At 49.6% G+C, this 20754-nt stretch overlaps 5 protein-coding genes across 5 annotated transcripts; 2 read left to right on the top strand and 3 right to left on the bottom strand.

The window, feature by feature from the left end:
- Positions 1 to 169: 169 nt before the first annotated feature.
- Positions 170 to 926, bottom strand: F9C07_2105759 (uncharacterized protein; the record flags this gene model as incomplete). The annotated part of the gene is made up of 4 exons (XM_071508995.1): positions 170 to 232; positions 480 to 662; positions 715 to 808; positions 871 to 926. 4 exons carry the CDS (start codon positions 924 to 926, stop codon positions 170 to 172), a joined length of 396 nt encoding a protein of 131 aa, XP_071365360.1.
- Positions 927 to 1887: 961 nt separating this feature from the next.
- F9C07_2282836 (uncharacterized protein) lies at positions 1888 to 3448 on the top strand. Its single transcript, XM_071510588.1, has 3 exons — positions 1888 to 2402; positions 2459 to 2754; positions 2815 to 3448. Exons 1-3 carry the CDS (start codon positions 2202 to 2204, stop codon positions 3290 to 3292), a joined length of 975 nt encoding a protein of 324 aa, XP_071365359.1. The 5' UTR covers positions 1888 to 2201; the 3' UTR covers positions 3293 to 3448.
- A 672-nt stretch (positions 3449 to 4120) lies between these two features.
- Positions 4121 to 5244, top strand: F9C07_1484746 (uncharacterized protein). The gene is made up of 3 exons (XM_071508135.1): positions 4121 to 4439; positions 4504 to 4545; positions 4602 to 5244. The coding sequence occupies exons 1-3, from the start codon at positions 4386 to 4388 to the stop codon at positions 5142 to 5144; spliced, it is 639 nt and encodes a 212-aa protein (XP_071365358.1). The 5' UTR covers positions 4121 to 4385; the 3' UTR covers positions 5145 to 5244.
- Positions 5245 to 6367: 1123 nt separating this feature from the next.
- On the bottom strand, positions 6368 to 8640 carry F9C07_2282835 (fungal-specific transcription factor domain-containing protein). The gene is made up of 2 exons (XM_041285649.2): positions 8224 to 8640; positions 6368 to 8167 (listed from the first exon to the last, which is right to left on the bottom strand). Exons 1-2 carry the CDS (start codon positions 8385 to 8387, stop codon positions 6535 to 6537), a joined length of 1797 nt encoding a protein of 598 aa, XP_041145484.1. The 5' UTR covers positions 8388 to 8640; the 3' UTR covers positions 6368 to 6534.
- Positions 8641 to 20666, bottom strand: F9C07_2154555 (polyketide synthetase). The gene has a single exon (XM_041285648.2). It carries the CDS (start codon positions 20545 to 20547, stop codon positions 8827 to 8829), a length of 11721 nt encoding a protein of 3906 aa, XP_041145483.1. The 5' UTR covers positions 20548 to 20666; the 3' UTR covers positions 8641 to 8826.
- Between the last annotated feature and the right edge of the window lie 88 nt (positions 20667 to 20754).

Genomic DNA, 20754 nt, shown 5'->3' with positions numbered 1-20754 from the left:
TGCCCAGTTTGCTAAGCTAACCACGTGATTAGGTACAGCTCGTCCTGCTGTACTAGAGACTGGAGCTAGAACATTAGCTTGACTCGAGTTGAACCCCATCACCTTTGGTGTTGCTTAATTGTGTAGCATTCTAATTAAGTAGCGAAGAAACCAAAGGTACTCGTACTATTTACACCTCCTCGACACTGCCACCTGCGACACGTACGTCTACAGGGTTTAGGTATCGGATTGACTGTACAATATATCATGATATGGGGTGATGCGAAAAACAGGTTCCTCAAGCGCGATCCCCTGGCCTCGTCTGGATAATATATCATCGCATTAATCGAGGCAGTTCCGGCTATCCTACACCTCAGTTGCATTAAGTGAGGCGATTAGGCCGAGTGTGGCATCTCCACGAAAGGCCATGACCATATGTGTCAAGATCGGACCCTGGGACCGCAACAAAAGCCAAGGAGAGCGCGACCTTTGACACTCACATGTGCGTAGTTGATCCCGACATTGACAACATATGAAAAGGTACGTAGTCTATCGCGCTCATCGAGGACGTAGTTGGAGGCACCTGGCTTGCAGAGAGAGACACTGTGCAGACCCCATGTCGCAGGCTGTTGCCTGACAGTGGCAGACAATGTTAGAATTGTTTCCTGGTCGACGTGATCCACCTGAGAGTTATGAACAGCAGCCTCCCAACCCTCTAGTAGAGGCCCTTCATACCGCGGAATCTGACTTGATGCGCTCAATTACAGCGTCCGAAAAGGATCCAAAGTAAGCATTTAACAGGGGGCGGCGTTGACCTCTGGTGGGAAGCCTGGTATTCCCTACAAATCGTAATGCCCTTGGCCGCACGTGACTTCAGTCATGTGATCACACCACAGAATGAGATCTGCTAGTCCCGATTGAGTGCGATGGGAATCTGGCCCGACCATCGGGTTTTGCTTTGTTAAGCTCTTGCGAGCTGCCACAGCGCGCGACCTGTAAGAGGAACGGGTGAGCAAGAAATTGGTCAATATCTGACAAAGGTTCAAAGGTGGAAGTCTCTATGGATGGATTGTCTGACAAAGAAATATGTCTGCAAATTGCTCTATGTCTAAATCTAGACTGCGGCATATCCTCTCCATTGGATATTGGGTCGCCTACCATATCCGCAATTTACAGATAATAGATATCATTTTAATACTATATTCTCAATAAGAATATCCATGGATGTTCGCAAGGATAATAAGAATATTTTATAGATATCTATACTAGTATAATTCTCGTCTAATTATTTATGTAAGGTAAGTCACGTAACATTTATACTACTTAGATATATAAATTGTATGAATATAAATCACGAGACTTAGTACATTGAAGATGGTTAATATCCATTGGATATCCTTAAACATCTAGAGGATATTAGATAGTATATTATATCCACAAAGCTGCGGAATGAGGATAGTAATAGATATACTATATCCGTAATTTATGCAGAGGATTGTGGATATATATAGACATTGAGAATATTGCCGCGGTCTATCTACATCCAAGGGTGCGATGCTGACCTTAGTTAAGGTTTAGGTTTAAGATACATCTCAGTTACATCTGGTTGTCTGGATGAAGACAAATACGATAATTAACGGCGGCAGGATCTTGGGTTTTAATCTATCATCTATCATATGGCAATTTGGAGTATCGCCATTCAAGCCGACATTAGTATACTCCAGCCCGAGTGCGAGACTAGTCCTTGTAGAGAGACTTTGCACAGTGTGCAAAGTAGCGGTCGGTGTCTGAAGCCGTGTTCTAGGCGCATTAGTAATTTGTCGCGGGAGAGATGAGAGGCCAATATTTATGGAACATGTACTTTGGTTCAACGACCTTTTAGGGTTCGCTCCACGAGTGCGGGGAGTGGGCCAATAGCGCGGCAGTAGCGGCATCCAATCTGGCCGTAGAGTTCACGGTCACCATGGATCAACCATGGCCTCCGCATCATGGATCTAGTGCCATGAAAAGTTAACCGTCTGAATGTGCAAAGCGTGACCTTTCCTCCACGACTGTCACGGTTTTGGCTTTTACTTTTGATGCTTCTTTCTCCATCTATCAGCTTTCACAAGAAACCCAAGCCACACCACCCCTGGAAGCCTGGAGATAAGGTCCTCTTCACCTCTACTTTATCTCTCTAGGTTCCGTTGACTGTACCGCATGCACCGAGCCTGGGGATTAGCATGGTTGAAATCCCCTCTGATGTTGTGGCAGGGTGGCCAGCTCCGAACTATGCAGACCCCGAGACGAAAGGGCCAGCTCTGCCAACGATTGTGCTTCTTTTTTACGTATTAGCAACCTCTGCTCTGAGCGTGCGTTTGTATGACAAACTCAAAATATCTCGACAGTTCTTTGCTGAGGATTACCTGATTATACTCTCAATCGTAAGGCCAACTTGCATTTTGCCAAATCAGTTGATCTATCTAATTCATTGATCAAGGTCCCCACTACGGTGGTCACGATTATTGTGTTACTGTCCAAATGGAAATACTTAATCGACAGACATACATGGGATCTACCTCCACAGTATTTCAGACCAGCAAAGATCCTTGTTACTGTCGATTTTGTTTTTTTCTTTCTGGCATCAACATTTGTTCGGCTATCGTTTCTTGCCTTTTATCGCCGCCTCGTTGCCCATACGAAAACACGACTCTACCAGTGTACCATATACGTTACAATGTTTGTCACCGCTGTGCTGGCAGTAGCCTACATATCTGCGCTATTGTTTCGATGCAGGTTCGTGTGACATATCGATCTAACTAAAGATGCTTTCGTTCCCTGTACTAAATGTAACAGCCCAGTCAAAGCCGCATATGATTTTAATCCGCCAACATTTTATCCTGACTATCCGTACCACTGCACAAACCGTGAAATGATCCTTTTCACTGGGAGTCTCTTGTCAACAATCTTGGATTTCTGGATCATGCTGATTCCAATCCCATTGGCGTGGCAGTTAGATCTACCTCTAAAGCAGCGCCTTGGGGTCCTGGGAATGTTTCTTCTCGGTCTGCTTATCTGCACTTGCGGGGCCATTAAAACCAGATATCTCTATACCCTCTTTTCAACCTACGATGAGGTCTGGGTTTCAACCCCAATTTGGATTCTTTCAGCGCTAGAACTTCACATTGGAATCCTATGCTCGTCTGCACCTACCATCCGCGTGGTAGTGCGGGAGCATAAAAGATGTTTCCAAGAGTGGCGCTATAGGAGGTATGCAACGACTGGTAGTTTGACCATTTTAGTTTCTCCTGAGACAGCGGGGTCTTATGTATAGTCGTTGTAGAAGTCCACTGCTACTAGATTTAGTTATACATATTCTACCATTTCCCTCTTTTTTCTGTATACCTGCAGGTAAATTGATGCTACTGGGGAGGAGTATCTATAATTCAGCTTACCCTCCAACAGGAACCCATGACGTTTTAAATCAATGGGTGCCTATAGTGGCTTAACTATATATACATATATATACATAAAACTCAAGACTCATCTGATCTTACATCAGTATCAAGTTTATTAACGACAAATGGCCAGCACATGTGCCGGCATGGGAGAGACTAGATAGTGAACGAGTCCTGATAGCTTTTACACACCATTGCCCCGATAAAGAGATAGCCAAAAGGAGGTATAGGGGCAATGGAAGTAGGTTCGCTAGACATTGCCTTTCAGGGGGTACAAGAAATATTCTAACATGAATTGCCGACAACGCATAGACAGAAACGTGGGGTTAATAGAACGGGTGCGATACAAAGCCAGCAATACAATTGTTCCTCCCAATACAACTGTGTATCAGATCAACCAGTCTTTCTATTGTATAGTGTAAGTCCAATTACAAAAATTGAAATCAGATAGTTTTATGGCAGAGGGTGGTTCCCCCCCCCATTATATAACCTCACCTCGCGCGTACTCTAAACCACCAAACAAGCTTCTGTGGATAAATTACATGTCGTCTTAAAAACCGGCTTCTCTGTGGACTTTCATGCGGGATGATGACATATGGACACCTAGGCCAGTATCTGTTGTTTGGCATTTCCCGGGGTGTTCCAGGTTCGTGATTGTTCCAGGTTGAGCCCGGAAGGGATCCGGCTGGCGGTTTATATACATACTCGCATCTGACAATGGGCCCATTCACTCCGACTGCCGGAACCGTCCGAATGGTTACTGGATATTGACGTGGTAGGCATAGAATTGATAGGTGTCATGGATGTCTATTAGTTGATATCTAAGAGGTGCATTGCTTTCGCCGCATTTCTCACTGGGCACTTGGGTCCTGTATTTTCTTTACGTATCATTTTCGTTCTATCACATTTCATTCACTCTTTCGGTTTTACCCGTTGACCCTGTGGAGCGACAAGGCCAGGAATAACGAGATGCCTCCCCAAAATGGCCAGAACATAACAAATCTAAGCGGCACCTGGGTGATGGTAAGTATACTGCCTATCCCATGGCCTTGGAACAAACCTCACGCTGACCCACGGCGACAAACAGGACAACGGCCTGTCGAACAATCTTGATGCCGTTTTCAAATTGGTATGTATCTCAATACATACCCTCATATAGTGTATATGAAGGCTAAGGAATGTCAGCAAGGGATAAGCTGGATAATAAGGAAGGTGATATCCGCATCAACCGCCACCTTGAAGATCACGCAGGGCTCGGATGAAGACGATGACAGCCCGAGCTGCGCACCGACCGAGTGGATGAAGCTGGAGCCTGCACTAGCTGGAGGACTAGAGGGCACGCCAGAGAAACGCCTGTTAACCTGGGCTAAGTTTGAGCATAACGACAATCTCTTCGGTCGTGTTATCATTCGGAGTCACTACGTTTCCGGACAGAGGACTGAGGATGGCCGAGTCCGGCCTCTGATTGAACCTTTTACGAAGGTTGTCAGCAAACCAGACTCCGAGTCTATATTGACGGAGGCAGTCGTGCTGGCACCTGAAGCTACAGGTACAGAGGTGAAGATGGACAAAGCTTTCATTCACGATTTCATCCGCAGCGTGTACCATGGGTGGACAGCGGAGCAGGTACGCATATCAAAGCCATTCTTAGCGATTGGACACTTGCTCACTGAGCGATTAGATCTGGACGGTGGAAATAGTAGAAGAGGAACGGCTTTTGACACGTAGGATTGTGGTCTGGAAAGGCTCCTATGCTGAGTGTGCTCGTGCTTTCTACAGACTTACATGATGGCGATAAGAAGTCATATATGTATAACCTTTTGTGATTTAGATAATTTGACGTTATAGATCATTGACTGAGCGTTCAGATTTGCATATTGGTAGATAGTATGCAGGACAAGTGGCCAAATAGCTCACTATGCCGTTGCTATCCAATGAGGCGCCCGCTTCCCCGGTAAACACAGATGGCTCCCTTGCGTTTATGGGGCTGTGGTATCCCATAGATAGCAGTCAGGATAGCCATGGCTTGGATACAGCGTAGCGTAGCAAGCGCCATCGGTTCCGCGCAACGGAAGCATTCCGGTCGCTCTCCCGTCCCTCCAGGACCTGTTCCTTTTTTTTTTTTTTTTTTTTTTTTTTTTTTTTTTTTTTTTCTGGCTCCCAGCATGAATAAGACTTGACTAGTGTATATCCACCAGCGAACATTGGGGAGATGCATTGGCTGTACCTCTCGGTAGTCTCTAGATGTTGACCCACAAAACCAACAGTAGACCGATTACAGGGAAAATGACACGCAAAATACCGCTCCATTGCCCAACCACTGGTCCTCTGCTGAGGCTCAAATAGGTAGCGGATATGTGATACTGCTTTCTAAAGGGCGCCTCGACTAGATCGCCTGTATCAGGATAGAGGCGGCGATACTCAGACCTGATTCCAGCCAGCCCGTATCCCAGATAGATAACGCAGGGCATTTTCACACTAAACCATCTATTAGCTTGCGGATCAGCGTTTTAAGTCGTCCAAAAGCTTCGGTAGAGCCCTTCGTCGGAGATCACCGCACGTGCTCACTCCTTGGAGTCACCCTGACCGGGACAGGCTTGTCAGTTCTGTGGTTCAGGCGTTTTTGGTTGTATGGTTCAGCCTGTTAGATGTTAGTTGCATTGCTTGCGGTCCTGCACTGCTCGCTGACGCACTGCTGCATAGTCGTAGCAAAACACCAAAAGTGCCACATCGATGAACAGTCCTCTAAATACTAGTCTATACAAAACACATATACAACGATCACCGCCAGCTGCCAAATTCCATGTGCTGGGTCGGCCTCATAAAGCATGAGATGGATCCTAAATTGAAAAACATGATATATTATGGGAATGCGCTCCGGCTGCTCGCGCCGCTGGCGAGCCGAAGAGAGGAGTGTTGGTAGTATTCCTGTGGAATCCTTTCTAAGGATATATAAATGGTATGACGATGCCACAGTCAACCCCATTTTACATTCACAGGATATTCGTAGTTGTAGCTCAAGGGTGTAGGAAGCATAGACCAGTGAACAGGAGGATATTATCGGCATGTTCTTTCATTCTAGGCGCTAAGGACAATATCTGTACACTATAACAGTTTGCTAACCAGTCCGCAATTCCCTCGTCGTGAAACGGATGAACGCCGCGGCATGCCTTGCCCATTCATACTTCTCGCGAAGGCCTTGAAGGCATTCCCACCCTTGCACGAAACAGACGGCGTTGGCTTCTGGCGCTACGAGGATATCCGAGTTAAGCCTGACAATGTGGGTAATCATGGCAGACAGGAGAGAAGGCACCGCGGTGTCTGCAAGGAAGTTCGTCAGACCAATCGAGTGCAGATGGTTGGCAATCATAAGAATGGCTTGCGACGCGTATTCGATCTTCCATGCGGACAGGTCTCGGAATGCGCCCTCCCAGGGGTCACTACTCGTGGGCTGCGCCGACGATGACCAAGGCCGATGTAAAGCGTTTATGCACGTCAGATATATCATATGCAGCATAGCCCGTTGGGCGTAAATGATCTTCTCTGCCTGCGAGACCGGTGAGAGCAGCGGAAGAGGGAACTCGAGCAATGAAGGGAGGCTTGTCTCCCACACATCCAGGTCGTTTTCCATTCCAAGGAAGTCGGAGAGAGAGATCGGCGTAGGCCTGGGATAATATAGCATTGTTGTTGGCGATGCCGATCCGATAGTGTACTGGGACATAAGGACACGACCTATTAATTGAGACAGCTTAGTCTTGTAGATGAACGTTAAAGCCAGCGCGGTCTTTGTCCCATCAGTACGCAAATCGGAATCAAGTTGCAGAGCCCTATACGCTTCCGCCGTCCCAAAGCAAGACTTGAAGTCAGCTAGGGCCAACATAGGCACGTTGAAGTCTCCATCGCTTATGTGCATAGCAGACCTGGTGCTCAGAGCGAGGAGTCGGTCTCGAGTGTATACACACCACCAAAGGCGCCTGCGGAATGCCAGCTCAGAGCTGCTCTCATCAACAGGTACCTCCTGGAGATCATACTGTAGCCCGATTGTCTTTGCTAAGTTCCAGGCCTCGCCCATCCAGAACGACGAGCCTGCCAGATCGTCCTCATGAAACAGTGTAAACAGCAGCAGGGACTGCAATTTATATGTCGGTTGCACCTCGAAGCCACACTCGTAAAGAAGCTTGGCACGACCAAAGAGGTCTCTCATGGCGGCTCTCCTGGATGTGTATCCCATCAAGTGTAGGTATACCGGATCAAGAAAGATGGACCCTGCGAACATGACAGCCTGTAATAGTAGCATGCTCGTTTGACGACCACGATACCGCAATATTACTGCTTCTAGCAGCCGCTCAAGATCCAGAAAGGGCATGTTAGGGTGCACATGCATTATGTAACTGCTTATCAGATAGGTCTGTATTTCTGCTGGTGGGAGAGTAAATGCTCCCTTTTCTCGTAGGGCATTAAGGGTAACAAGAGCAAGGTGTTTAGGGACACCCGTAACGTAACTCGGAAGGCATAGGGAGTACGTTGAAGCAGCGGGCTGAGGCTCAGGATTGGGACCTGGAGATTGACTCGGTATGCGGCATTGAGAACCACATTCGTCAGTCTCTATGCCATGCTGGATCTCGCTGCATGAGGCAGTGTCTGGCTGTTGGTGCATGTTGAAGGGTTCAGCACTCTGACCATCCAGGACCCTAAGTGACTTGCAATTCCGCTTATCGGGGCCGCGGCGTCGACGTCTTCGTCTCCGATACCTGGAGCAATGTACCAATTAGTTGTGACATTCTTTCAGGAGAAGCGTAGGTCATACCATGAAACATCACAAGGGCGATTTTCCGCTTGGCAGGACAAGCAGGGTAGTTCGCGCTTCCGTCTCACACAACGCCGTTTGCGTTCCCGACAGCCATTGCATGCTTCTCCAGCGGGTAACCGAGTGCCTTTCCATGTTAATGTGTTTTGATGGGTCTCTGACATGGTGTAGTTAGGGAGCCGGGGTCAGGGTCAAGGGTCTGGGGATGTTTCAAGGGCTCCAGTGTGTCAAAGCAACGAGGATAACGCAGTTCTGAGATGTAAAACACAGGTTTCATATTGCCTATGCGAATCCCGTACCCTGAATCAGAACTGCATAAGCGTGTTGGCGGCCCCTATAGGCCGGAGCGCTCCCGAATGTCTATTGATACGCAGTGAGTGGGAGGCGGGTTGGTTCCGGCGATGTGCCACGTCCGCCTATAGTGCATTAAACAACAACTGGGTCAACATCTTCTGTTTCGCCTCAGTCCTGATTAGTTCACATCTTTGTCCATCTTCAAAATATTTAATAGAACCAGGTTAATCAAAAATATATTTCTACTATACACATTCATCTCGACAAGGACATTACATATATATTTACTTCGAACACCCATGACGATGGTTAATTACCCAAGTAGGGATATCGCAATGTTTCTTCGTTATCATCAACCGCTTCCAAGAAGCTCGGAATAAGTGGCTCAATGCCCTGTTCCAATGCCAAAGAGCTCCACTCTCGCAAGCCAAGCTCTTGGAACGGTCGACCATGCACCTTCTCCATATATTCCTTGAAGCTCTTCACCGGAACCTTGACATTGCTCGAGTGGTGGAAAAAGGAAACCCCGGGTGTTGTGAACGATGATGTATTCGAACGCTTGGTGAATCTGGATGTCACTAGTGTTGCGATCTCCTGCGCAATGATCTCTACCTTCTGAAAGTCCAAGTATCCTTCCATTCTTGTAAGTCGGGGCGTCGCGCCGAGGTTGACAGAGTAGCGAAGGAGCGAGTTCAGTGCGTCCTGTGCTGGAGCCTGATCGCCGATGGGTGTGCAGGGACGGTGAATACTAATGCTTATATCCGTGTGCTCGGCCAAGCGCTCGAGGAAGACTTCGCTGGCCCATTTGGTTGCTGTGAGCCCGTCAGACCCGTCGAGCGGAGGAGGGTGGAAGGATACTGATGTTGGCCCGAGAGCGGTCTGTCCGGACTGGAGGATGACCCTTCCGGAGGAGATATAGTGCAGGGGGATTTGCGACTGGAGGGCAAATTCGGCGAGGCGATGAGTTGAGCCCAGATTGGGCCCTTTCAGGGAGTTGTAGGTGTTGAGGCAGTGGCCATTCGAGCCGTTGTGGATCACCACGTCGATCCGGTCTTGCAGGGACGCCCATTCTGCAGTGGAAAGACCCAGATTTGGGTCGAGAAGGCTTCCATAATAGAGCGATACTTTGTCACTGGTGGGGAGGACGTGTTCCTGCTCCTTTTCCACGGCGATACAATGCACTCTTTCCACCTCGGGCACCTGGAGGAGGACCTGCACCAGCACTCTCCCTAGAAAGCTTGTCGAGCCAGTGAGGAGTATTTGACAACCTGATCCTTGGAAATGCTTAGGTAGATTGATGTTTGACGTTGAACTTACGCGATCAAGGATATTTTGCGGTATCGCTGTTTCTGCAAGCCAGTTGATTGTCATTGATGGTGATTCAGCTTTCCGGGCATCAACCTTGAGTGCCATCTGCGCCAGGGTGCTGGCGCCGTACATCTCCCGGAGAGTGAGTGACACCCCAATGGAGGTCCGGATCGCGCCTTGTAACCTGACCAGCAGCGTAGAATTTCCCCCGAGGAGGAAAAAGTCCGACTCGGGTTGGATGTGCTTGCCCGGTAATAAAACCTGCCAAAGTAGCTTAAGCTCACCTTCGCCCAACGTAAGCCGTTTCGATGGCTGACTCAATATCGTCGGCGCCGTCCATGGCATGGCATCTATTCTTTTCCGATCAATCTTTCCGTTCGCAGTTCGGGGTAGCTCATCTAGACAGATGATTGTGGAAGGGCGCATGTATTGTGGCAAAGGAAGATTGCTGGCGAGATGTTGTAGCTCAACGTCACTAGCAGTCTGTCCAGGCATCAGGGCAACAAAGGCAACAAGTGTTTCTGAAACCCCTTTGCCCTTGACACACACGATGGCCGATGACAGCAGATCTGGGTGACAGTTTACCATGGTGGAAGCCACGTCTTCGAGATCAATCCGAAGTCCTCGAACCTTGATCTCCGTGTTTCCGTCCATCCGGCCCATCAGGATCAGAGAACCATCATGAAGCAGTTTGGCTTTGTCGCCGGTACGGTACATTCGAGTCCATCCTCTGGCTATATCATCGGGCAAAGCAAATGGATCTTGCACGAATTTCAACCTGGTCTGTTCCTCATTTAGGTACCCCAATGCAACACCGGCGCCACTGATACAAATCTCCCCAGGCTCCCCAGTAGCGACAAGGTTGCAGTCCGTATCCACAATATACAAAGAGGTGTTCGGAATTGTCCTCCCAACGCTCCGTGCGTCTTCCAGCTGCGAGGCAGACATCGTCTCAAAGGTTGTGCAGGCGGAAATCTCGGTCACACCGTAGGAGTCCTGCACCACAGGGCAGTTCTTTCCCAGCCTCACAAACTCCCTCTTGAGCTGGTCTGTGAATGGCTCACCCCCAAGGCAGGCGTGCCGCCATCCGGTGTAATTGTTGAGGTATTCACGACCATGTTGGAGCATGACGAGGTATTCGGACGGAGTGGCTAGCGTGAAAGTCACCTTCTGATCGCGGATAATTCTTGCAATTTCAATCGAGTCTCCTCGTAATTCTTGTGGCACAATGACAAGCTTTCCTCCGTTCATGATGGCATTGAGAGTCTGTGCAAGTCCCATGTCGAATCCCAGTGAGCTTTGTTGAAGGACGACCGTCGAGCTATCGAGACCGAGTTCTTTCCTCTTGGCAGCGAGGTAATTGATGAAGCCGCTCTGGGGCAGACAGACGCCTTTTGGCTGGCCTGTGGAGCCGCTTGTGTATAATAAAATCGACAAAGAATCACCCTTTGCGCTATTCGTAAATCTTGTGGACGGAACCGGAATATCTGGAATCTCGGACAGGTTGAGAATGGTCGAAACCCCTAATTCTGAGACTTTCTCCACAGTTGAAGACACGCAAACTAGTGCTCTAACAGGGGAAGCCAAGATCATAGCTTTATGTCTTGCGGCTGGGAGGCTCAGGTCGAGGGGCACATAAACCGCCCTGATTCGGAGGATAGCTAGCATGCTTGCCACTGAGTTCATTGATGGGGGGCACAAGACTGCGATTGTGTCTCCTGATCGGACTCCTTTCTGGCGCAAACTTTCTCCAATCCGGGTGCTTTGCGCTTGGAGCTGCAAGTAGCTGAACTCCCGACCTTGATCTGTGACGGCTATTCTATCTCCATATTGATCAACCATATCCTGGAACCTTTCCGGTAGGGTCGCTGGCCAGCCGTGGGATATCCGCGGGCCACGTTGAACTGAGAGACCATCCTCGTTGATGGGAGCAGAAGTGGCGACACTACTCTGAACGGACTGCAAAGGATCCGAGGACATAATCTCAAGTAGCCTGACATATTCATCGATGATCCTTTCTGTGGCTCTTGGCGAGTACAAATAGTCCCGACAGTTTACTTCCACGATAGAGGTGCCGTTGGCGCAGGGCGTGACATGGAAGGAGATATCGTACGGCGCATTGCCCATTACACTCCGATCGTAATTCAGGTCAAAGTCGTCGACGGACATCCTGGTGATCTCTCCGACGCGGTAATTGATAGCCACCTGGAAGAGAGGCGTTACATTCGACACTCGCGGGATATTCAGTGCGTCCACGACTAAATTGGAGGGAACTGAAGAGTTCAACAACGCGGTCAGGACTTTCGAAGATGTCTTCTGGAACACATTGGCAAAGCTATCCGTTTGCTGGACCTCAAACCGAAGAGGCAACATATTCAGGAAATAGCCGACAGTCCCGGTGAACTGCTGGTGTTTGCGATTCGCATCGCTCATTCCAATGCATAGACTTTCGATCTTTAGCAATCCGGCGAGGAAGACCTGTAATGTTGCGAGGTAGAAATGAAACGGCGTGCCCCGAAGACTGCGACTTGCCTGCTTGATCCTTTCCGTGGCCTCTATGCTAATATGGCGCGTTGATGTGTGTACCTTGAAATTATCTGTTGGTATGCGCGTCTTCGCCTTGGCGAGAGGGAGGACGGGCATTATCTCTGGTGGTGGTAGAAGCTCAGACTTCCAAAACTCTAGCTCTTTGGCGAAAGTTCCATTATGGATGTCGCGATTCAGCATCAGAGAATAGTCGACGTATTGCGCAACCTCGCGTGGTGGCCTTTGCTCATAGATACACTTCAAGTCATGTAGGAATGTAGACCAACTCGCACCGTCCATGACAATGTGGTGGTATCCGAATATGACCCTGTGCTGGTCTTGACCGACAGACACCACTGTAACTCTCATGACTTCACCGTCTTCCAGTCGCCATTGGTAAGACGCCAGCTTGTTAAACTCTTGTGAAACAGATGCAGCGCTTGGAGTCCTGACATGCTCGAAGAAGGGTGGTGGGACTTTCAAGACGCCCTGAAGGAGGTCACCGTTATTGGGATCCGAAAAGAAGGCAGTCCGTAGCGACTCATGCATAGAGACAGCCTGTTCCAAGGCTTCTTTGAATCTGTCGACGGGAAATTTTCCCTCGACATTATAAGATATAACCACGTTATACTGGGTAGGGTCCCTCATCCAATGACCCGCGAACCAGATCTGCGACTGGTGTGGAGACATCTTCTCGATCCGTGTGAACCTTGGTTCTAAGTCGTTTCTTACTTGTTCAAATCCGGAGTCTGAAGGACATAGGACACAGGATGACTCCGAACTAGTACCATCGAGCGGTATGTCTTGCACTGAGCTGCTTCGTTCCGAGCGGGATGCAGTTGTCGCGACGTCTATGAAATCGAGATCTTTGACAAGCTGGTCTTCTTTTTCCAACACGAAGCTTGGGGTATTAGGCCGTGGGACGGCTTTCTCGCACAATCCTGCGACAGTGTCCAGTAGTGCATCCATAGGAGTAATGTCGATATCAAACTCTTTCGCAACCCATGCCTGAATGTCCACAGCCAAAAGTGAGTCACAGCCCAGGTCCAGAAGGGGGGTGTGCACATCCAATGCTTGATCACCCAGTCGTAGAATTGATCTAACCTTGCCCGATAAGCGCGCAAGGAAACTGTCATATGCATTTTTCCCTGGCTCCAATTCTTGCAGCTGCTCGTCAGGAACAAGAAGTGAAGCTGAATCTTCCTGTCCAGCACACTGCCCCTCTTTGGTTCCAGAGCGAGATTTAATGAAGTGAGAAAGCAGATGGTTAGAGACAGAAGTGGACTCTCGTCTCTGGTCAATCTGCGAATCTATCATTTGAAGCCCAAAGAATATTTCGGGATTTGACTCCGCCTCAGGTGCTCCAGCAGCTACCGCTTCGCCAAAGGCATAATGTAGGTCAGACTCGGACAGAGGGGCATAGCCATGGTGCATCATGCGTTGAATCACTTCCTTGCCTTGCCTGGAAAAGTAGCCAGCATCGACAACCATACCAAGGGCCATTACAGATCCCACCAGGCCTCTCATCCTTCGCCGCTGAATAAGGTCTGTCATAAATAGTGACGGGGCATGATACGCCACCTGTTTTGGAGTTCCAATAACTGAAACAAGGGATGTCAAGATGACGAAGAAGTCTAGTGTTGGTGTCGGCAACAGTTCGTCGAGATACTTTGCTGCATTGATCATAGCCGTCGCGGCAAGACCTCCCGTGTCTGCGACAGTATACTCAAACCCTTGATCGGAAAGAGCGAGGGGAGCATAGCACACACCAGCAATGGGTGGTAAAGCCTCCTTGATGTGGGTGAAAGCCGACAAAATGGACTCTTTGTTCGAAACATCCATCTTCAAGGGCTTCACAGTCGCTCCCAGGCGAGACATTTCCTCGAGCCAAGCCTCATGCATACGTGGATTTCTGCCAGCGAGAACAAACGTCCGTGCCCCGTTTGTCGCCATCCACTTCAGAATTGACAACCCGAGTGGTGTTGCCATATCAATCATCCAGTAGGTTCCTCGTGAGGAGAACATGGTTGTGGCGCTTATCATATCGCCCGGGCTTGCTATTGGAGCAGGGCTTGTCCAGTTCACCACCTTTGGATAAGCGATCAATGCAATGTTTGTTGGAACATCTGTTGAGGAGGTAACCTCCAAAGCCGTGTGTGGAAGAGTCGACAACCTAGTACATGCTTGAGCATAACTATCCGCCATAAGTTGTTCAGGCCTGGCAGCAAACGCACGGCGATATAATTCCACCGCCTGGATGCGAGCATGAGAATATATATCGCGGAGTGTAGTCACTATATAATCATCGCCAGATGAAAAATCCACAAAAGCGGACACTTTGCGCGGCAGCATTCGTTCAACCATACGCCGCGACGCATGCGGGTGGACAGCTATCCACCCTCTTCTACAATCGTTGTACTTCGAAGTGACAAAATAAACAGTTTGCTCAGGCTCGCGAGCTTGCTCGACAGCAGCAGCAAGTAACTCATCGGGCTCATAAAGAAGAATGGGTCCAGATAGTGACTTAATAAGCAAATATGCTAACGTGAAGCTCGCAGTAGCCCGCAATGCATCTGGGCTTAAGTCATGCTCGTCGGAGAGATTATGAACATGGTCAAGCCTTGCATGTATGACAAATGAGACATGGTCAGAAATACCGACGACATTCCCCTGTCTATCGATGCGTGCACCAACCCAGAGATAGACATCCGTGCAAACAAGGCAGGAGTATTTGATCTGAACAGCTACCGAGTTGGTCGACACTCTGGGTGAGAGAGGCACCGCTGTTTGTGGGAGCCCGGCCTCTGGACGACCTTGTCGGTGCCTATAATTGTATCTCTTGTTTCGTTTGTGGTCCCACACCAGTCGCGGTATACGTAGCGTGCTTCCATCCCACTGTAATTCAGGTTCGTTCGTCCAGAGCACCTCTCCATCTGTCAACACGGGCACGAAAGACCATGTGAGGCGCAAGAAGACCTCAACCACAGCGGAAGGCGAAATGTTTGCCACCGTGGACAAGCCTAGGAATTGTAGGCTGATATCGGCTCCCCTTTCTGATCTCATTGCTCTGCCAATAGCGACACTTATGCTTGTCATATTTCTAGTTGTCAACCAAAGGACGTGCTTGGACCTTGTGACTAGCTCTTTGAATACAAGGAGCCTCTCGTGGAAGGCGCCTCTGGAGAAGAACGGCTCGTCAAGCTCCACCAGGGAAATGATTGAATGTTGCTTTGTGAGACCATTCAGCTCCAGCCTGTCAATGTCTTCCACTACTGTAGTCGCAGTACCTGATGCGGCGACAATCCTTTGAATACTCTGGAGAAGGCGTGCTACTGACAGTGTCTTCCCGCCAACGAAGACCACAGTCTCTGTCAGCGGTGCCAGCCCAGTCGAATTCATTGGCTCTCGAAGCATCATGACCGTGTCATTCACTGCCTGGGTGACCATTACTGAAAGACCATCCCCGTTGGAATTCATCGAGTCATGAATGATATGATCAATGCCTGAAAATCCTTTGGATCGGAGTTGTGAGTCGTATCTAACAGTTGACATGTTTGACCAAGTTTGGGCATCTTGATCATACCCTTGCCACCATTGCGGAAGCCAGCCACAGGCACACAACAACGATACTGACATTCGCCCGCTGAGTCTAACGAATACAAGGTAGCCACCTGGCTTTAGCATTGCACGGCAGACTTCGAACAGATTGTCGGATGTATCAGTTGCATGCAGAGGGTTGGCAGCAATTATCATGTCATACTTGTCGTTTCCATGTTCACCAGCGTTGACCGTAGTAAGATCGATGACCTTGGAATATAGGTTGCGGTGCTGAGCTGAGAGCGTGGCCAACGTCTTGTTGAGTAATACTGGGTCAGCGCTGCCCAGGCAATAGGAAGTATATTTGTCATGAACAACTTCCAATATCTGATGAGTGACCACACTAGTGCCAGCATCAAGCTCCAGAACGTTCATGTGTGGATGCTTGTGTACAATACGCCTGATGATACTGCAAATGTCTTTGTTCATCTGAGAGAACATCCCCGCAGTCTGAGTGAAGTCTTCGATAGTATCAAGTTTATTCGGCGTGTTAACAAGGTCCACTTCGCCTCGCAGGATAGCTGGCAAGGCCTTGCCGAGCGAATGAATTGACTGAAGATCCACAATGTCCGCATATTTTTCGATCATTGCGAGGATGCTCTCTTCCGACATTTGGACACGATCTGGGTCAGTAATGTAGTACTCGCAGCCCTTTCCATCAGCAGCAATGCGGCTGATCTCACAGTACAAGAGTTGGTGGTGAGGCGTAAACCCTGCAGATTCCAGTGGATCGATCTCCTCCACTGCTCTTCGGAAATGATACAAGGCGACTATATCTGCTGCGCGTTTCCACTCCATGTTCTCCTTCGGCGTAGGATCTGATATTAGCGAGTATCCAAACGGGTCACTCTCCCAAACTACGTGCGAGAACAGGTTACGGTCGCTGGAACTCTCGGGTTGAGGGATATTCTTCATAACCAAGCCCTCGATTTGTATTATGGCGTTCCCGTCTGGCTTGTACAATGACACATCGCCTTCTACTACATCACGGTGGACTCCGGTCACAAAGGCGTCAATGCCGCATGAAGCACCCTCAGGAGCAAGGCGAGGTGTAACGACGACTCGACGAACCTCCTTTGCATAAAATGGAGTGCGCAGCTCTTCAGTCAAGGGTGAGGCAAAGGCACACATCATCGCCTGGAACGATACCTCAACCATAGCCGGATGAAGTACGGATTCCGGGATGGTGTCTGCTGCCCAAGTTGCAGAAGCGGTGGCTTCGCCTAGAGACCGCTGGATAGAGGTTATGCTCCGAAACGGCCCGGAATAGCTCATGCCAACCTGTTCGAAGGAGTCATAAAGATCAGAGACATGTACCGGTGCGAGAAGGTCGTTCCGTTGGTCCCTTGGGGGTAGCCGATCACAATCAGAACAACTAGCGTCGCTGAGATGGAGCGTTAAACGTGCAGTGCAGAGCTTGGTTAACACGCTTTCGCCGCTGTTACACGCATGACAGGAAGCTTCAGCATCGAGTCTGGTGTTCAGGGTCGTTCTGAAATCTTCGTTATGGAATTGTATCGTCGTGATATATTCTACTCCATTGCCATACTCCTCCAAAGTTATGGGTTCCATGACAACGAAATTGTTAAGCTCAAGTAATACCACGTGTTGGCATACAGGCGCAGAGCTGGCGGCAGATAATAGAGAAGAGAGGTAAAAGGCCGCTGAAAGTACTACTCTGCCGTCTTCCTTGTATCCTTCAGCCCAAGGCATCTCCTTTAGATGTAGGATATTCTTCCAACGAAGCTCGTTCGGGAATTCATCGGCAGATCGTCGACCCAGTAGGGGATGCAATTGTGTGCCCTCGAGACGGTATCTTCGCGATACGCGAGACTCTCTCCAGAATCCCCTCCCATGGTCCCAGGAGTAGGTTGGTAAACCTTTTATCAGTTGTAAGGGTTGACTTCTAAAGCCTTGAAGAAAGCTCGCAAGGTCAACACGGTCAGCCATACGCTCCCAGAGGTAACCGACGGCGGACGATGCAGCCTTCAGGTCATTGTGCCCTCGATGAAGTAACGATGTATAAAGAACACTTGATGCCCCTTTTGATTTCAACGTATCCAACACTGGACCACGAAGTGCTGGATGAGGCCCGAACTCAATACACGCACCAAGGTCTTGAGTGCCACAAAGCGAGCTCTCCAATGCCTGGGAAAAGAGGACAGGTTTGACCATATTATCGACCCAATATGTTGCGGAGAACCTTTGGACATCCTCGTCTAGTATTGCATTTCTTCCCGTCACACTTGAAATCCATGTACAGCCACTCCTAGGTGATTTCACCTGGATGTTGCATGCCCTCAAGGATTCTAGATATGCAGTGGAACAGGGAATCATATGATGTGAGTGGTACGCAACATCAACCTGCAAGGTTCTTGCAAATGTCTTCTTACGGTCGAGGAGTGCCTTGACCTCGAGGATCGCATCGTAATCGCCCGATAAAGTAGTGCTCGCAGGTCCATTGCTCGCTGCCACCACGATTCTTCCTGAAAAGGACGGCCGAGAGCACAATTCACGGGCGTCGTGAAACGAAAGGCTAACAGCGAGCATCCCACCTGATCTAGCCGGCTTGGCGTGCAGTCCACGGTAATAGGCTATCTTCATGGCATCCTCTGCTGAAATGATACTGAGAGCATAGGCGGCTACTATCTCGCCGGATGAGTGGCCCACGACCGCCTCAACGCTGACCCCAGACGTACACAGCAGGTCGTATGCTGCTATTTCAATTGCGGTTGTTACTGGCTGACTTATCGCAGGATTTGAGAGACGTGATGAGGGTTTGTCTGCCAAAAGCTCTTCCTGAAGGGACCACGAGGGGCCGTCGTGCAGATTTGCCAGAGCACGCTCACATCGCTCGATAGATTTGCGAAATACAGGGGACGCAAGTAGAAGCTCACGCCCCATTCCAGCCCATTGTGCGCCTTGTCCTGTGAAAATACCCATAATCCTATGTGGCTCGGGTGGATGCTTCCATGGGGATGGGCCTTGTTCGCTCGCTTTGCTAGCTTTGTACTCCACAATGGCCTTGTCTATGTTTCCGAGCAGCTCTTCTCTACTCAAGGCAGTGATCGCGATCTTGAATGGTAAGACCGTCCTTTTAGCTAAGGTCCAGGCCAAATGCCCCAGATCTAATGCTTCGTTGCTCCTCACATATCGGGCTGTTCGCTCAATGTTGGAATAAAGGGACTCTTGGGTGTGTGCGGAGAACACGAATGGGCCACTATTCGTATATTTCTGGCGGTTCGACTCTTTACAATAACTGGCCTGGCTTTCCGGCTGGGAGGGCACGTAGCTCTCAACGATGGCATGGGCGTTGGTGCCTCCAAACCCGAAGGAATTTACACTTGCCCGCAGGGGGCAGCCATGGGCGACGGGTGGCCACGGCATGGTGTTGGTTGGAATTCGGAGATGGTCGTAGAATGGAGTGATCTTGGGGTTGAGCTTGTCGAAAAACATGTTTGGCGTAATGGTCCGGTTTTTGAGGCACATAATAGCCTTCATCAGGCCGGCGAGACCTGCACAGCCTTCCAGGTGGCCGATTAGTGTCTTGATACTCCCCACATAGAGTTTGTCGTCCGGACTGAAGGCGGCGTTCTTCGGGTAGAAGGTCTGCTGGATTGCCTGCGCCTCGACGGGATCTCCAGCCTGTGTTCCAGTGCCATGGCATTCGAAATACTGACATCTGTCTCGGACAGGATCCAGGCCACTGCGTTCATAGGCTTCGCGAATTAACGTCGCCTGTGCCTCCGGACTAGGCATTGTGATGCCCGCAGATCTCCCGTCCGAGTTGACCGCAGTCTCCCGAATGATGCACTCTACATCGTCGCCATCTTTCAGTGCCTGGTCCAAGGTCTTTATCACGATGGAAGCGCACCCTTCGCCTCGGGCGTAGCCATCAGCATCTCTATCCCACATGCGACATCTTGAGGTTGGAGACAACATATGTAGGTTGGAATGACTGATATAGACCTCAGGGTCGAGCAGCAGATTGACGCCACCTACAATAGCCGCAGTGCAATCGCCGTTGCGCAGACTCTGGACGGCTTGGTGTAATGCCACCAGTGAGCTGGAACATGCAGTATTGACGGTCATGGACGGCCCTTTCAGGTCAAAGAAGTAGGAGATGCGATTTGAGAGAATACTTGGCGACGTCCCTGTTGCATGCCATCGGCTGATTGTGTCCAAATCCCGTGTTTGAATGTCATGATAGTCCGAGGTCATCGCGCCAATAAAGACCGATGTGGACGAGCCGCGCATCTGTTTCAATGTATATCCCGCAGCCTCGAGTGCCTCATATGTCGTCTCGAGTAAGAGCCGTTGCTGTGGATCCATTGCCTCCGCCTCTGCCGCACTGATGTTGAAGAAAGCAGCATCGAAGTGATGGACGTCTTCCTCCAGGATATAGGACTTATTCGGGACGTCTGTGGCGCCATGATGCTCGCCGCTGTGATGGTGGAAGCTGGACAAGTTTAATCGTTTGTGATCGAGATCGCTAAGGACATCCTTTGGGTTGGACAATAGATCCCAAAGTTGCGAAGGCGAGGCTACATCGCCTGGGAACCGGCAGGCGGTCCCAATAACAGCAATTGGCATCCTCATGGCCGTGGGGTAATTTTGACATTCACAAGAGAAACCTTCCAGCAAAGATATGGAGCAGGAGCAGCCGGTGAAGCAACGGAAATTCGTGGACGACTACAGCAAGAAGTAATGTACATCTATGGAACCTTCAATTTTTATCCTATCATCACACCATTCAGCCCTGTTCACCACCAACTGTTACTACAGTGCGCTTGACGAGCTGAGCCA

The sequence above is a fragment of the Aspergillus flavus genome, chromosome 3, assembly GCF_009017415.1.
Source record: "Aspergillus flavus chromosome 3, complete sequence".
NCBI lineage: Eukaryota > Fungi > Ascomycota > Eurotiomycetes > Eurotiales > Aspergillaceae > Aspergillus > Aspergillus flavus.
The sequence above is the reverse complement of the archived record's forward strand: the minus strand, read 5'-3'. Positions and strand labels throughout refer to the sequence as shown.